We start from the raw sequence: 14510 nt of genomic DNA, 5'->3' as shown, positions 1-14510 counted from the left end.
GAAACATTTGGGGAAGGCAGTAATTTCTCAAATGAATAGTTCATGATTGTCAGATGACCATTAAAGCGCCTCTTGTTTTTTCTGTAACCAGACAGAGCTGTATGACCAGTAGCCTACCTCTATCCCCCAGTAGTTCTGACCTGACAAATACAGCGAGCCTACCCCTGATTATAAAGGAGAAAGATGTCGAGTATCAGGTAGATATATTTTTCATTTCTAAATGTACCACAAAATGGAGGTTTCTGATTGGTCAAAATTGAATTTCTGAAAATTAATATATAAGAGTAACAAGATTATACCTATGATGAAATGGATTGTCTCCAAGCTTTTCTTAAAATTAGAAATAACTGGGCGATTTTCTTTATTCATGTTTTTGTGCCATTATCCATAGCTTATATAGTATATAGTAAGGAGATGGACAAAGGAATAAAACATGTCTACTAACAGTATATGTAAACCATGTAGAAACATGTCAGAGAGAATGATTACTTAACAAATGTTTGCTGTAGATGACCTTGACATTCCACCTGACCTTGGTCATGAATTTGGAACATTATATATATATACATCTATATACATGTATGCATGTTTAAATGTTTTCAACTTACTATTCTCACTGAATAGTTTCACCGAGTTATTCTGTATGAACGACTCCTAAAAGCTTACCCCTACAAGAGAGCTCACATTTGGAAGGAGGCACGTGTGGACATTCCTCCATTGGTCAGGGCACATGTTTGGGCAGCTCTCCTAGAAGTTGAGGTAGGTTTACAAATGCTTTGCCAGTGATCAGTAGTTTAAATTTTCAGTGATGCTGTGAGATCCTGTAGAGGAGGAGATTGGTTGCACTTTGGTAATGCACTGATTCACCAAGACTTCTAGGGTTGATTCCCTGAATCGACAGGAAATGATCTGGCCCCACTCGTATAAAACATCTCAACTTGAGATTTCCTCAAGTCGAGATTTTCCTCAGCTGATATCTCCTCAAAATCGGCTTGTGTAAAATTTTCTCGAGGAACAGGAGGAAGTCCTCGGCTAGGATGTCCTTGAGGAATTTTCATGCAAGATATTTTCAAGGAGATATTAGCTGAGGAAAATCTGGGCTTGAGGAAATCTGAAGTTGAGATGTTTTATACAAGTGGGGCCTGGTCACCTAGGTTTTACCCAGCTACCAGTTTCCTTCCATAGTAAAACCCCTTACACACTTCAGTAGGTATCAATTTTTATTTTTTCACAACAATGGTTATTTCAACTTATACTAATCACTCATTTTTGCCCAGATGTAAGCATGCGAGAGGTCTTATTGTGGGAGTAAACTTAAGTACACGGGGAAAGGAAGGTGACCCCTTACCTTTTCATGTCTGTTCAGGGAATCGAACCCCAGACGACTAGGTGACCACACACTTCAGTGCTGACTAACAAATGTGATTAGTCAAAGTGAGATGATTTCTTTCAGAATTGTTATAAAATAAATAAAGTTTATATTTAAAGAGGAGGGGGAGGTTTAATGGATATGTCAGTCATGTTGACAGCTCTTTTAAAGGTGGAGGTAGGTTTATGTCTCTGTAAGTGATGTGTATGACACTTCTGAAGGTGGAGGTAGGTTTATGTCTCTGTAAGTGATGTGTATGACACTTCTGAAGGTGGAGGTAGGTTTATGTCTCTGTAAGTGATGTGTATGACACTTCTGAAGGTGGAGGTAGGTTTATGACTGTGTAAGTGATGTGTATGACACTTTTGAAGGTGGAGGTAGGTTTATGTCTTTGTATGTGATGTGTATGACACTTCTGAAGGTGGTGGTAGGCTTATGTCTCTGTAAGTGATGTGTATGACACTTCTGAAGGTGGAGGTAGGTTTATGTCTCTGTAAGTGATGTATATGACACTTCTGAAGGTGGAGGTAGGTTTATGTCTCTGTAAGTGATGTGTATGACACTTCTGAAGGTGGTGGTAGGTTTATGTCTCTGTAAGTGATGTGTATGACACTTCTGAAGGTGGTGGTAGGTTTATGTCTCTGTAAGTGATGTGTATGACACTTCTGAAGGTGGAGGTAGGCTTATGTCTCTGTAAGTGATGTGTATGACACTTCTGAAGGTGGTGGTAGGTTTATGTCTCTGTAAGTGATGTGTATGACACTTCTGAAGGTGGAGGTAGGTTTATGTCTCTGTAAGTGATGTGTATGACACTTCTGAAGGTGGAGGTAGGTTTATGTCTCTGTAAGTGATGTATATGACACTTCTGAAGGTGGAGGTAGGTTTATGTCTCTGTAAGTGATGTATATGACACTTCTGAAGGTGGAGGTAGGTTTATGTCTCTGTAAGTGATGTGTATGACACTTCTGAAGGTGGAGGTAGGTTTATGTCTCTGTAAGTGATGTGTATGACACTTCTGAAGGTGGTGGTAGGTTTATGTCTCTGTAAGTGATGTGTATGACACTTCTGAAGGTGGTGGTAGGCTTATGTCTCTGTAAGTGATGTGTATGACACTTCTGAAGGTGGAGGTAGGTTTATGTCTCTGTAAGTGATGTGTATGACACTTCTGAAGGTGGAGGTAGGTTTATGTCTCTGTAAGTGATGTGTATGACACTTCTGAAGGTGGAGGTAGGTTTATGTCTCTGTAAGTGATGTGTATGACACTTCTGAAGGTGGAGGTAGGTTTATGTCTCTGTAAGTGATGTGTATGACACTTCTGAAGGTGGAGGTAGGTTTATGTCTCTGTAAGTGATGTGTATGACACTTCTGAAGGTGGTGTTAGGTGTTTTCCTCTGTAAGTGATGTGTGTGACACTTCTGAAGGTGGTGGTAGGTTTATGTCTCTGTAAGTGATGTGTATGACACTTCTGTAAGTGATGTGTATGACACTGAAGGTGGAGGTAGGTTTATGTCTCTGTAAGTGATGTGTATGACACTTCTGAAGGTGGAGGTAGGTTTATGTCTCTGTAAGTGATGTGTATGACACTTCTGAAGGTGGAGGTAGGTTTATGTCTCTGTAAGTGATGTGTATGACACTTCTGAAGGTGGTGGTAGGTTTATGTCTGTGTAAGTGATGTGTATGACACTTCTGAAGGTGGTGGTAGGTTTATGTCTCTGTAAGTGATGTGTATGACACTTCTGAAGGTGGTGGTAGGTTTATGTCTCTGTAAGTGATGTATATGACACTTCTGAAGGTGGAGGTAGGTTTATGTCTCTGTAAGTGATGTGTATGACACTTCTGAAGGTGGTGGTAGATTAAGCCATCTTCTAAGACTCTGACATTAACTTCTTATTATGTGTATGATTTTAGGGAGATATTGAAGGATTGTACAACAGCATTGATAAAGACACAGTCACATCCACAGATAGACAGGTAAGTTGATGTCATAGTTAAAGGTGCCCACATTTACCGTACTTAAAGGATGAATTTTATTTATTTTGTGTCCTGATGAAGACCACATAAGTTTGGGCGAAACCAGTTGACACATCAATAAATGTCTTAAAGCTTACCTGGAACTTGTTGCGATTGATAACTGTCTTTGATTGCCCCTATTCCTTAGTCGCCCTACATACCAGGCTAGGTATCCAAGGAAGGGTATATCTGGAGCACTGTACACCTACACTAGATGTCACGGCATTGGCTCTACCCTCTCCCCCCCACACCTCCCCAATAGATTGATATGCTGTATAAACAAATGTAGCACATCATTGTCTGGAAGGGATCACCTCATCAGACTTTGTTTTACCCTAACATGTTATACGTTTAGTAATTGACATGCACATGATGTTACAACAGCAGAATTGAAAACATTCTATGTAAAAAGGAATTGCATGTGCAGCTCAAATAAGAGACATAGGAAAATTTATGATTTCAAATTTTGCAATTTTGATAGCATCACTAAATTAGCAAGAAATAGATACTCACAAAAACTCCTACTCACAAAAATACCCTCTCACAAAAATACCTACTCACAAAAATACCTCCTCACAAAAATACCCTCTCATAAAAACACTTACTCACAAAAATACCAACTTACAAAAATACCCTCTCATAAAAATACCCTCACAAATATACCTGCTCACAAAAATACCTTCTCACAAAAATACCTCGTTACAAAAATACCTACTTACAAAATACCTCCTCACAAAAAAATAATTACAAAAATATCTGCTCACAAAAATACTGCTCACAAAAATATCTTCTCACAAAAATGCCTGTTGTTGAGTATATGATGTTACTGTATCGGGAGGTAGCTGATTTTACCAGTGTGTAGACAAGTTATCTTGCTCTACCTTCTCTAGATTGAAGTGGATATTCCACGATGTCACCAGTATCATGAGCTGCTGTCGTCTCCCACAGCACATGTCAAGTTTAAACGTGTGCTAAAGGCGTGGGTGGTGAGTCACCCTGAGTATGTGTACTGGCAGGGTTTGGACAGTCTTTGTGCTCCCTTCCTCGCCCTAAACTTCACAAATGAAGGTAACAACACCAATCATTTATTCTCTTACATACCAATATTACTCTTGAAGTTAAATCTTGGAATTAAATTCAGCAAATATGCTAATTAGAAAAGAAATTGACAGATATTGAAAATCTGATAACTCAACTCTTCCACTTCAAAAACTTCATAACTTGGTTGAATAATGATTGTTTACTGGGGTTTACTTAAATCATGTTCCAGTGATGTTCTTGGTGAATTGATGGTATTTTGTATGGAGAGAAATGCTATGAAATTAAAATATTGTAACTTCTTTATTCCAGCCCTAGCATATGCCTGTTTAACTGCTTTCATTCCTAAATATCTCCACAAAATATTTTTGAAAGATAATTCTCAGGTAATCCAAGGTAAGTGATCTTTATTTGATATCAGATTTATACTTTAATGTTTTTAGACATTAAATATTATACAATTTACACTGTCAGGCTTCAATACAAGAAAGTTAAGAAGTAATGATAAGTGATGCTTATATCTACTGTCTTATTGATTTAGAATTTTTTTTTCTAGTAACCTGTAATATGATCATTAAAATGTTACTGTGTATAAACTTAAGTGGTATTAACAGCATACCTGTAATAATTCTAAAGTGGAGTGATATTAAGAGGATACCTGTAATAATGTTACATTAAGTGGAGTGATATTAAGAGGATACCTGTAATAATGTTACATTAAGTGGAGTGATATTAAGAGGATATATCTAATAATGTTACATAAAGTGAAGTGATATTCAGAGGATATATGTAATAATGTTACATAAAGTGGAGTGATATTAAGAGGATATATGTAATAATGTTACATAAAGAGGAGTGAAATTCAGAGGATAACTGCAATAATGTTACATAAAGTGAAGTGATATTCAGAGGATATATGTAATAATGTTACATAAAGTGGAGTGATATTAAGAGGGTAACTATAAGTGAAATTCAGAGGATAACTGCAATAATGTTACATAAAGTGAAGTGATATTCAGAGGATATATGTAATAATGTTACATAAAGTGATATTAAGAGGATACATGTTATAATGGTACATAAAGAGGAGTGATATTAAGAGGATACCTGTAATAATGTTACATAAAGTAAAATGATATCAAAAGGATACATGTGATAATGTTACATAACGTGGAATGTTATTAAGAGGATATATGTAATAATGTTACATTAAGTGGAGTGATATTAAGAGGATGCATGTGATAATGTTACATTATATGGAATGATATTAAGAGGATAGTATCAAGAAACACACAGATTCTAATGCAGTTGGATTTCTTAACAGAATATCTGGCCGTGTTCAGTCATCTTATAGCATTCCATGATCCTGAGCTTAGCAATCACCTGGATGGAATTGGCTTTATCCCAGACGTAAGTCTAATTAGCATTCATTATAAACATCCTGTTTATAAGTTTGTCATCAAGAGGAGTGAAAAATCACCATTCACTGAGTGGGTTATATACAGTGTATGTTCCTGTTGTGGCACTGAGTGGGTTATATACAGTGTATGTTCCTGTTGTGGCACTGAGTGGGTTATATACAGTGTATGTTCCCGTTGTGGCACTGAGTGGGTTATATACAGTGTATGTTCCCGGTGTGGCACTGAGTGGGTTATATACAGTGTATGTTCCTGTTGTGGCACTGAGTGGGTTATATACAGTGTATGTTCCTGTTGTGGCACTGAGTGGGTTATATACAGTGTATGTTCCTGTTGTGGCACTGAGTGGGTTATATACAGTGTATGTTCCTGGTGTGGCACTGAGTGGGTTATATACAGTGTATGTTCCTGTTGTGGCACTGAGTGGGTTATATACAGTGTATGTTCCTGTTGTGGCACTGAGTGGGTTATATACAGTGTATGTTCCCGTTGTGGCACTGAGTGGGTTATATACAGTGTATGTTCCCGTTGTGGCACTGAGTGGGTTATATACAGTGTATGTTCCTGTTGTGGCACTGAGTGGGTTATATACAGTGTATGTTCCTGTTGTGGCACTGAGTGGGTTATATACAGTGTATGTTCCTGTTGTGGCACTGAGTGGGTTATATACAGTGTATGTTCCTGTTGTGGCACTGAGTGGGTTATATACAGTGTATGTTCCTGTTGTGGCACTGAGTGGGTTATATACAGTGTATGTTCCTGTTGTGGCACTGAGTGGGTTATATACAGTGTATGTTCCTGTTGTGGCACTGAGTGGGTTATGTATGTTCCTGTTGTGGCACTGAGTGTACAGTGTTCCTGGTGTGGCACTGAGTGGGTTATATACAGTGTATGTTCCTGTTGTGGCACTGAGTGGGTTATATACAGTGTATGTTCCTGTTGTGGCACTGAGTGGGTTATATACAGTGTATGTTCCTGGTGTGGCACTGAGTGGGTTATATATTATAAGTTGTTTTCTGTCATTGATTTATATGGACATCTCAGTAGTCATCAGACTTTAACTGTACATATTCAGTGTAACTGTTCATATTCAGACAGACCATATTCAGACACTGTACATATTCAGACAGACCTGTAACTGTACATATTCAGACAGACCTGTAACTGTACATATTCAGACAGACCTGTAACTGTACATATTCAGACAGACCTATAACTGTCCATATTCAGACAGACCTGACATATTCAGACAGACCTGTAACTGTACATATTCAGACAGACCTGTAACTGTACATATTCAGACAGACCTGTAACTGTACATATTCAGACAGACCTGTAACTGTACATATTCAGACAGACCTGTAACTGTACATATTCAGACAGACCTGTAACTGTACATATTCAGACAGACCAGACAGACCTGTAACTGTACCTATTCAGACAGACCTGTAACTGTACATATTCAGACAGACCTGTAACTGTACATATTCAGACAGACCTGTAACTGTACATATTCAGACAGACCTGTAACTGTACATATTCAGACAGACCTGTAACTGTACATATTCAGACAGACCTGTAACTGTCCATATTCAGACAGAACTGTAACTGTCCATATTCAGACATACCAGTAACTGTACATATTCAGACAGACCTGTAACTGTACATATTCAGACAGACCTGTAACTGTACATATTCAGACAGACCTGTAACTGTACATATTCAGACTGACATGTAACTGTACCTATTCAGATAGACCTGTAACTGTACATATTCAGACAGACCTGTAACTGTACATATTCAGACAGACCTGTAACTGTACATATTCAGACAGACCTGTAACTGTACATATTCAGACAGACCTGTAACTGTACATATTCAGACAGACCTGTAACTGTACATATTCAGACAGACCTGTAACTGTACATATTCAGACAGACCTGTAACTGTACATATTCAGACAAACCTGTAAATATTCAGACAGACCTGTAACTGTACATATTCAGACAGACCTGTAACTGTACATATTCAGACAGACCTGTAACTGTACATATTCAGACAGACCTGTAACTGTACATATTCAGACAGACCTGTAACTGTACATATTCAGACAGACCTGTAACTGTACATATTCAGACAGACCTGTAACTGTACATATTCAGACAGACCTGTAACTGTACATATTCAGACAGACCTGTAACTGTACATATTCAGACCTACCTGTAACTGTTCATATTCAGACAGACCTGTAACTGTACATATTCAGACAGACCTGTAACTATACATATTCAGACCTACCTGTAACTGTACATATTCAGACAGACCTGTAACTGTACCTATTCAGACAGACCTGTAACTGTACATATTCAGACAGACCTGTAACTGTACATATTCAGACAGACCTGTAACTGTACATATTCAGACAGATTCAGACAGACCTGTAACTGTACATATTCAGACAGACCTGTAACTGTACATATTCAGACAGACCTGTAACTGTACATATTCAGACAGACCTGTAACTGTACATATTCAGACAGACCTGTAACTGTACATATTCAGACAGACCTGTAACTGTACATATTCAGACAGACCTGTAACTGTACATATTCAGACAGACCTGTAACTGTACATATTCAGACAGACCTGTAATTGTATATATTCAGACAGACCTGTAATTGTACATATTCAGACAGACCTGTAACTGTACATATTCAGACAGACCTGTAACTGTACATATTCAGACAGACCTGTAACTGTACATATTCAGACAGACCTGTAACTGTACATATTCAGACAGACCTGTAATTGTACATATTCAGACAGACCTATAACTGTACATATTCAGACAGACTTGTAATTGTACATATTCAGACAGACCTGTAACTGTACATATTCAGACAGACCTGTAACTGTACATATTCAGACAGACCTGTAATTGTACATATTCAGACAGACCTGTAACTGTACATATTCAGACAGACCTGTAACTGTACATATTCAGACAGACCTGTAACTGTACATATTCAGACAGACCTGTAACTGTACATATTCAGACAGACCTGTAACTGTACATATTCAGACAGACCTGTAACTGTACATATTCAGACAGACCTGTAACTGTACATATTCAGACAGACCTGTAACTGTCCATATTGTGTATTGTGACTACACCTGCCAGGTGAGGTCAGTGATTGGCTGCTCATATTCTTTGTGGTATTCCTTACATCTGAAATTACCCTGAGGATGTGGACATGATGAGTGTCCATTATTAGTATATATTCATGTATTTTATGACCTATGCTGTGAGTGCTCTGATATCTACCTATTTGTCACACACAGAGATAGACATCCAGAGGTGTGTCCAAGACTCGATCAAGATTTTCTGTAGCACGCCAAAAAGTGCCACCTACCGCCAACATGCAAGACCTTCTAAAAAAGTACAAAAGGAAGAAAGTCGACCAAACCTATCCTACTACTCACGTGATTACAATGACCAGCCGTCTACAGATCTGGTAATTAAACCTTGTTATATACAGTGACCAGCCGTCTACAGATCTGGTAATTAAACCTTGTTATATACAGTGACCAGCCGTCTACAGATCTGGTAATTAAAGCTTGTTATATACAGTGACCAGCCGTCTACAGATCTGGTAATTAAAGCATGTTATATACAGTGACCAGCCGTCTACAGATCTGGTAATTAAAGCTTGTTATATACAGTGACCAGCCGTCTACAGATCTGGTAATTAAAGCTTGTTATATACAGTGACCAGCCGTCTACAGATCTGGTAATTAAAGCTTGTTATATACAGTGACCAGCCGTCTACAGATCTGGTAATTAAAGCTTGTTATATACAATGACCAGCCATATACAGATCTGGTAATTTAACCTTGTTATATACAATTTTCATGTCTATCATCATTAGTATTCCTCCACATGTTAAAAAAAAAGGAGGAAAATTGTTTGCTTTTTCACATCTTTATATAATCAATTTGAATTGATCATTGATTATGAAAAATTATCAGGTTTTTTTTATATTTTATCCAGAAAACGCACAAAAATTATGTAAATCTGAGAGAACAGCCGTAATGCTGGCACAAGGTTGAAAAACATTTTTTGTAAATATTTCACAATAATTTAAGGTTTTATTTACAGTTTTATAAATACTCTCACCTCCAACCAGGTACACAAGATACCTTATACTTAATGAGTGTCAAAAGTGACAAACTCTAGCATTACGTCCCTGATTGATATCGCTCCTGTATGATTTAGTCTATGGAACCAATTCCAATTGAGGACTTGAAGAGGGAGAAGGTGCCTAGAATTTCTGCTGAAGATCTGATTGAATTAGGGGAGTTGACGGGGCCAGCTCATAGTAAAAGTCCGACGAAGCGTAAACAGAACAGCAAGCCTATGTTACTGGTGGTGGATGTTCGTGGTGAGGATGAGTATCCTTTCAAATCATCAACAAAAAATGTTCAGTTGTTAATTTTGTCGATCATTGCAGACTAGTCAAAGTGATGTTTTACAGTGTGATATAAAGGGCAGACTTCATTTATACATTTATATACCTGATAAATAATTCTAGAATAATGTAAGAGAGATGAGTGAGAGTTTTACATGAAAAATGTTTAATTGTATAATTCCCTATATTGAGGATGTGACGAAGATTCTCAAGGAGTCAAGGGAGAAAACTCCACAAGTAGTGATGTATTGTACAATCTAAAACTCCTTAACCCAGCTCCAGATTCAATAAAGGTACTGTGGAGAAGAGTATCAACATTCCATTCCATTCTGCCTTCTCACCTGAGGGAGACCTCAACCCATGTCCTGCTGTCATAACCTTGACCTCAAGCAGGTCACAGGTCAAGGTCATTGTAGGCAGTAGAGGGAAGAATGCTGTAAATGTAAGTCTTGTTAAGAAGTAGTGTTATACATCTTCAAAGTTTAACATGGATGTGAAAAAAATGCCATAATAAACTGACACCCAGGGGCTATCAACACAGAAAATTTGACAAAGTTTAACATTGATGTGAAAAAATTGCCATAATAAAACTGACCCCAGGCCCTCTCCACACAGAAAATTTCACAAAGTGTAACATTGATGTGAAAAAATTGCCAGAATTATACTGACACCCAGGCCCTCTCCACACAGAAAATTTCACAAAGTGTAACATTGATGTGAAAAATTGCCAGAATTATACTGACCCCCAAGGGCCTCTCCACACAGAAAATTTCACAAAGTTTAACATTGATGTGTAAAAATTGCCAGAATTATACTGACCCCCAAGGGCCTCTCCACACAGAAAATTTCACAAAGTTTAACATTGATGTGTAAAAATTGCCATAATTATACTGACACCCAGGACCTCTCCACACTTAAAATTTCACAAATGCTGCCTCCAATACATCCTTACTCCTTGAAAAAGATGGAAACTGAAGTTTATCGTGAACATAGTGTACTATAGTGACTTCAGACTGAAAATGTTTGATATATGTGTAAAATAGCTATGCTTGAAGAAATTGAAAATGCAATGTACAAAAATGTACTTATCTGAACTGTAATCTTCTCTCTTTCAGTTCGCAAATGAGATTGTACGCCTTGGATTTTCTAAAGTCTGTGTCCTTCATAAAGGCATTGATGTCCTACGACAAACAGGGTTACTGATGCTTCCGCCAGCAGATATCTGACACCATTATTAGATCTCAGAAACTCGTAGTCATGACGATTCCTATAAAGTGTAGCGACAGTAATACTCTAGCATCACTGGGTTTACTGACCTTGTAATCTCCTTGTAATTAATGGTGGCTACCTCACTGAACAACATATGGGAGGTCCATTGCAGAGCAATTAGGTTAAAGGGTCTTGTCCAAGGACACAACCAAGTCAGCACAGACTGTTGTATTTCTCAGCTTCCCAAGAAATAATACCACTTAGGGTAGGGATCGTCAAACCACACACATCATATTTTCACCTGAGGTTGTAAAAGAGAGCACAACTGATGGACCTATCACAGCCCCTTCAAACTAAATGCACAAACATTTGTTAATAGTTATTGCCATATATATAGGATCAAAATTGAGTTTTGATTTCATATGAAATTTTATGATATAAGTCTTAGAATTTTTTTTTTTTAAAAGTCCAGACAAGCAAGAATTTTTGAGACAAGATTCAAAACTTCTTGTATAAAATGGAAACAAATTTACGATAATTTTTATCACATAAATCAGAAAAGGTAAATTTTGATTAAAAGTGAAAATGTGGAGAATTAAATCAAACAAGGGCAGCCATTTTCTTGCATTTTCAATCCATGATGCAACATCGTTGTCTGTATTATGACATCACAATTGATTTTGGACTGTGGCAGCCAATGATAATGACCTAGGATGTATTACTCTAGTGACAGATACACACATACCAGGAGAGAATTCACACAATGACAGCCAAGTTATGTGATAAATATCATGTATATAGCTGAATTACTGTTCAAACTATCACCACTATCTCTGCATATTGTCTATCATCTTTTGTGATACTCTGATTGTTTCACATTTGCCAGCTTCATATGGATTTTGATCAGAAATTGAGGGCAGGCTTGTCATAGGCCATCCCTCAGCATATAAATTCTGTAGATATTTACCAGCACTCTGTACCTATCTACTAGTAATTATGCAAATTATCATTCAATAGTATTTTACTGTCTCAGTTCTGTAGATACAGACGGTACACAGTATATAACATCTGGGTGTTTTACTGTCTCAGTTCTGTAGATACAGACGGTACACAGTATGTAACATCTGGGTGTTTTACTGTCTCGGTTCTGTAGATACAGACGGTACACAGTATGTAACATCTGGGTGTTTTACTGTCTCGGTTCTGTAGATACAGACGGTACACAGTATGTAACGTCTGGGTGTTTTACTGTCTCGGTTCTGTAGATACAGACGGTACACAGTATGTAACATCGGAGTATTTTTCTTCAATGAAATCCTGAACTGTTTTGTTGATTACTATTTATAACTTCAGCCTACAGATTGTATGTCATGAATTTTTGCACTACATTATATAATGGGAGACAAAAATGACATAGCAGAACAGGTACTGCATTTACAGTACTATAACATCATATTCATTCTCATTTCTGTAAAGATTTGGTTTGGTAGGTCAAATTTCCACAATTTTACAGGTATAAAAAGAGGATGTATTTTTATTATGGAAACAACTTGTTTTAATTTCATGTTGTCTATATTTCATGAATTTATTCCTTCAGAAAATAGCACCATGTACAGAATGTAGAGTATCATCATTTCCAGTGGATCCCTTTACTTCCTGTTTATATATCTAAATATTATGTGGCGAATCCTTCTAAATAATGTGCAATATGATATCACGGAAGGTAATACGTTTAATATTACTTCTTTGTTTACTATGGCATGACAGTATAAATGTATATTGTGTGATGTATGTACTGATGCCAAATCCTTTGTTTCTATGGTAACCAGTAATCATGAAATCATCTCACGGAGGCAGGTCTTGCCCAATTGAATTCTAGTCACAAAGTTCAATGTTTCCAACATTACTTTGATCTTCAAAGGCCATGGACACCACAGATATCTACTAGACAGAGTAACATCATGGACATCATACTGTGGGTATCTACTAGACAGAGTAACATCATACTGTGGGTATCTACTAGACAGAGTAACATCATACTGTGGGTATCTACTAGACAGAGTAACATCATGGACATCATACTGTGGGTATCTACTAGACAGAGTAACATCATGGACATCATACTGTGGGTATCTACTAGACAGAGTAACATCATACTGTGGGTATCTACTAGACAGAGTAACATCATGGACATCATACTGTGGGTATCTACTAGACAGTAACATCATACTGTGGGTATCTACTAGACAGAGTGACATCATACTGTGGGTATCTACTAGACAGAGTAACATCATACTGTGGGTATCTACTAGACAGAGTAACATCATGGACATCATACTGTGGGTATCTACTAGACAGAGTAACATCATACTGTGGGTATCTACTAGACAGAGTAACATCATGGCCATTTTAATTTGTAATGACATGTAAAACAAAAAAAGAATAAATGCTAGTTGTTTATCACAATGATTCTGTTGTTATTTTTTATTATAATAATAAAATGAGATCGGTTAACCAACTGGAATTACCAGGCATCTGAAAGTTTGTAATATATATATATGGCTGGAAATTTTTGAAGATTGTCAAGTTCATATGTATATTCTGGACTGTGTTACTATTCGAATGTATTGAAACATTTCATGCTAGTTTTGCAAACCTCAGGGATTAAATGTCAACAAGCAATAACAACAACAATATCAAAGACTGCCTTAGACACATAATTATTATTGATATTATGACATTCTTAACGGCCTGCAACACATAAAAGGTCATTAGGGTCAAAGGAAATAACATTAAACAAAGCAAAAGGTAAAAGACAAATGCTAAAAATCTTAAATGGGTATGTTAACACAAAAAATTAAAATGGTAAGTCATAGTCTATTATATAGACCAACATCTTTCAATTTTAGAGGTAGATACAGTAGAGCCAAGCCAGGGATACCACATCACTGACAAGTTCTAGAAGGACGAAACGGCTGTATGATATATCATACGGCC

General features: G+C 37.2%; 1 protein-coding gene across 1 annotated transcript in view; it reads left to right on the top strand.

Moving 5' to 3' along the window:
• Positions 1–13979, top strand: part of LOC132558281 (TBC domain-containing protein kinase-like protein) — a 34285-nt gene extending 20306 nt beyond the window's left edge. Inside the window, exons 22-31 of the mRNA XM_060222825.1 lie at positions 92–197; positions 625–759; positions 3278–3340; positions 4270–4447; positions 4730–4813; positions 5742–5827; positions 9111–9350; positions 10112–10287; positions 10587–10746; positions 11420–13979. Coding sequence (XP_060078808.1) covers positions 92–197; positions 625–759; positions 3278–3340; positions 4270–4447; positions 4730–4813; positions 5742–5827; positions 9111–9350; positions 10112–10287; positions 10587–10746; positions 11420–11530 — 1339 coding nt within the window. The 3' untranslated portion in view covers positions 11531–13979. The remainder of the gene's footprint in view (positions 1–91; positions 198–624; positions 760–3277; positions 3341–4269; positions 4448–4729; positions 4814–5741; positions 5828–9110; positions 9351–10111; positions 10288–10586; positions 10747–11419) is intronic.
• Positions 13980–14510: the final 531 nt, after the last annotated feature.

The sequence above is a fragment of the Ylistrum balloti genome, unplaced genomic scaffold, assembly GCF_031769215.1.
Source record: "Ylistrum balloti isolate Yb309-2 unplaced genomic scaffold, AGI_CSIRO_Ybal_v1 Utg370778, whole genome shotgun sequence".
Taxonomy (NCBI): domain Eukaryota; kingdom Metazoa; phylum Mollusca; class Bivalvia; order Pectinida; family Pectinidae; genus Ylistrum; species Ylistrum balloti.
This window is presented reverse-complemented; position numbering and strand designations above follow the sequence as displayed.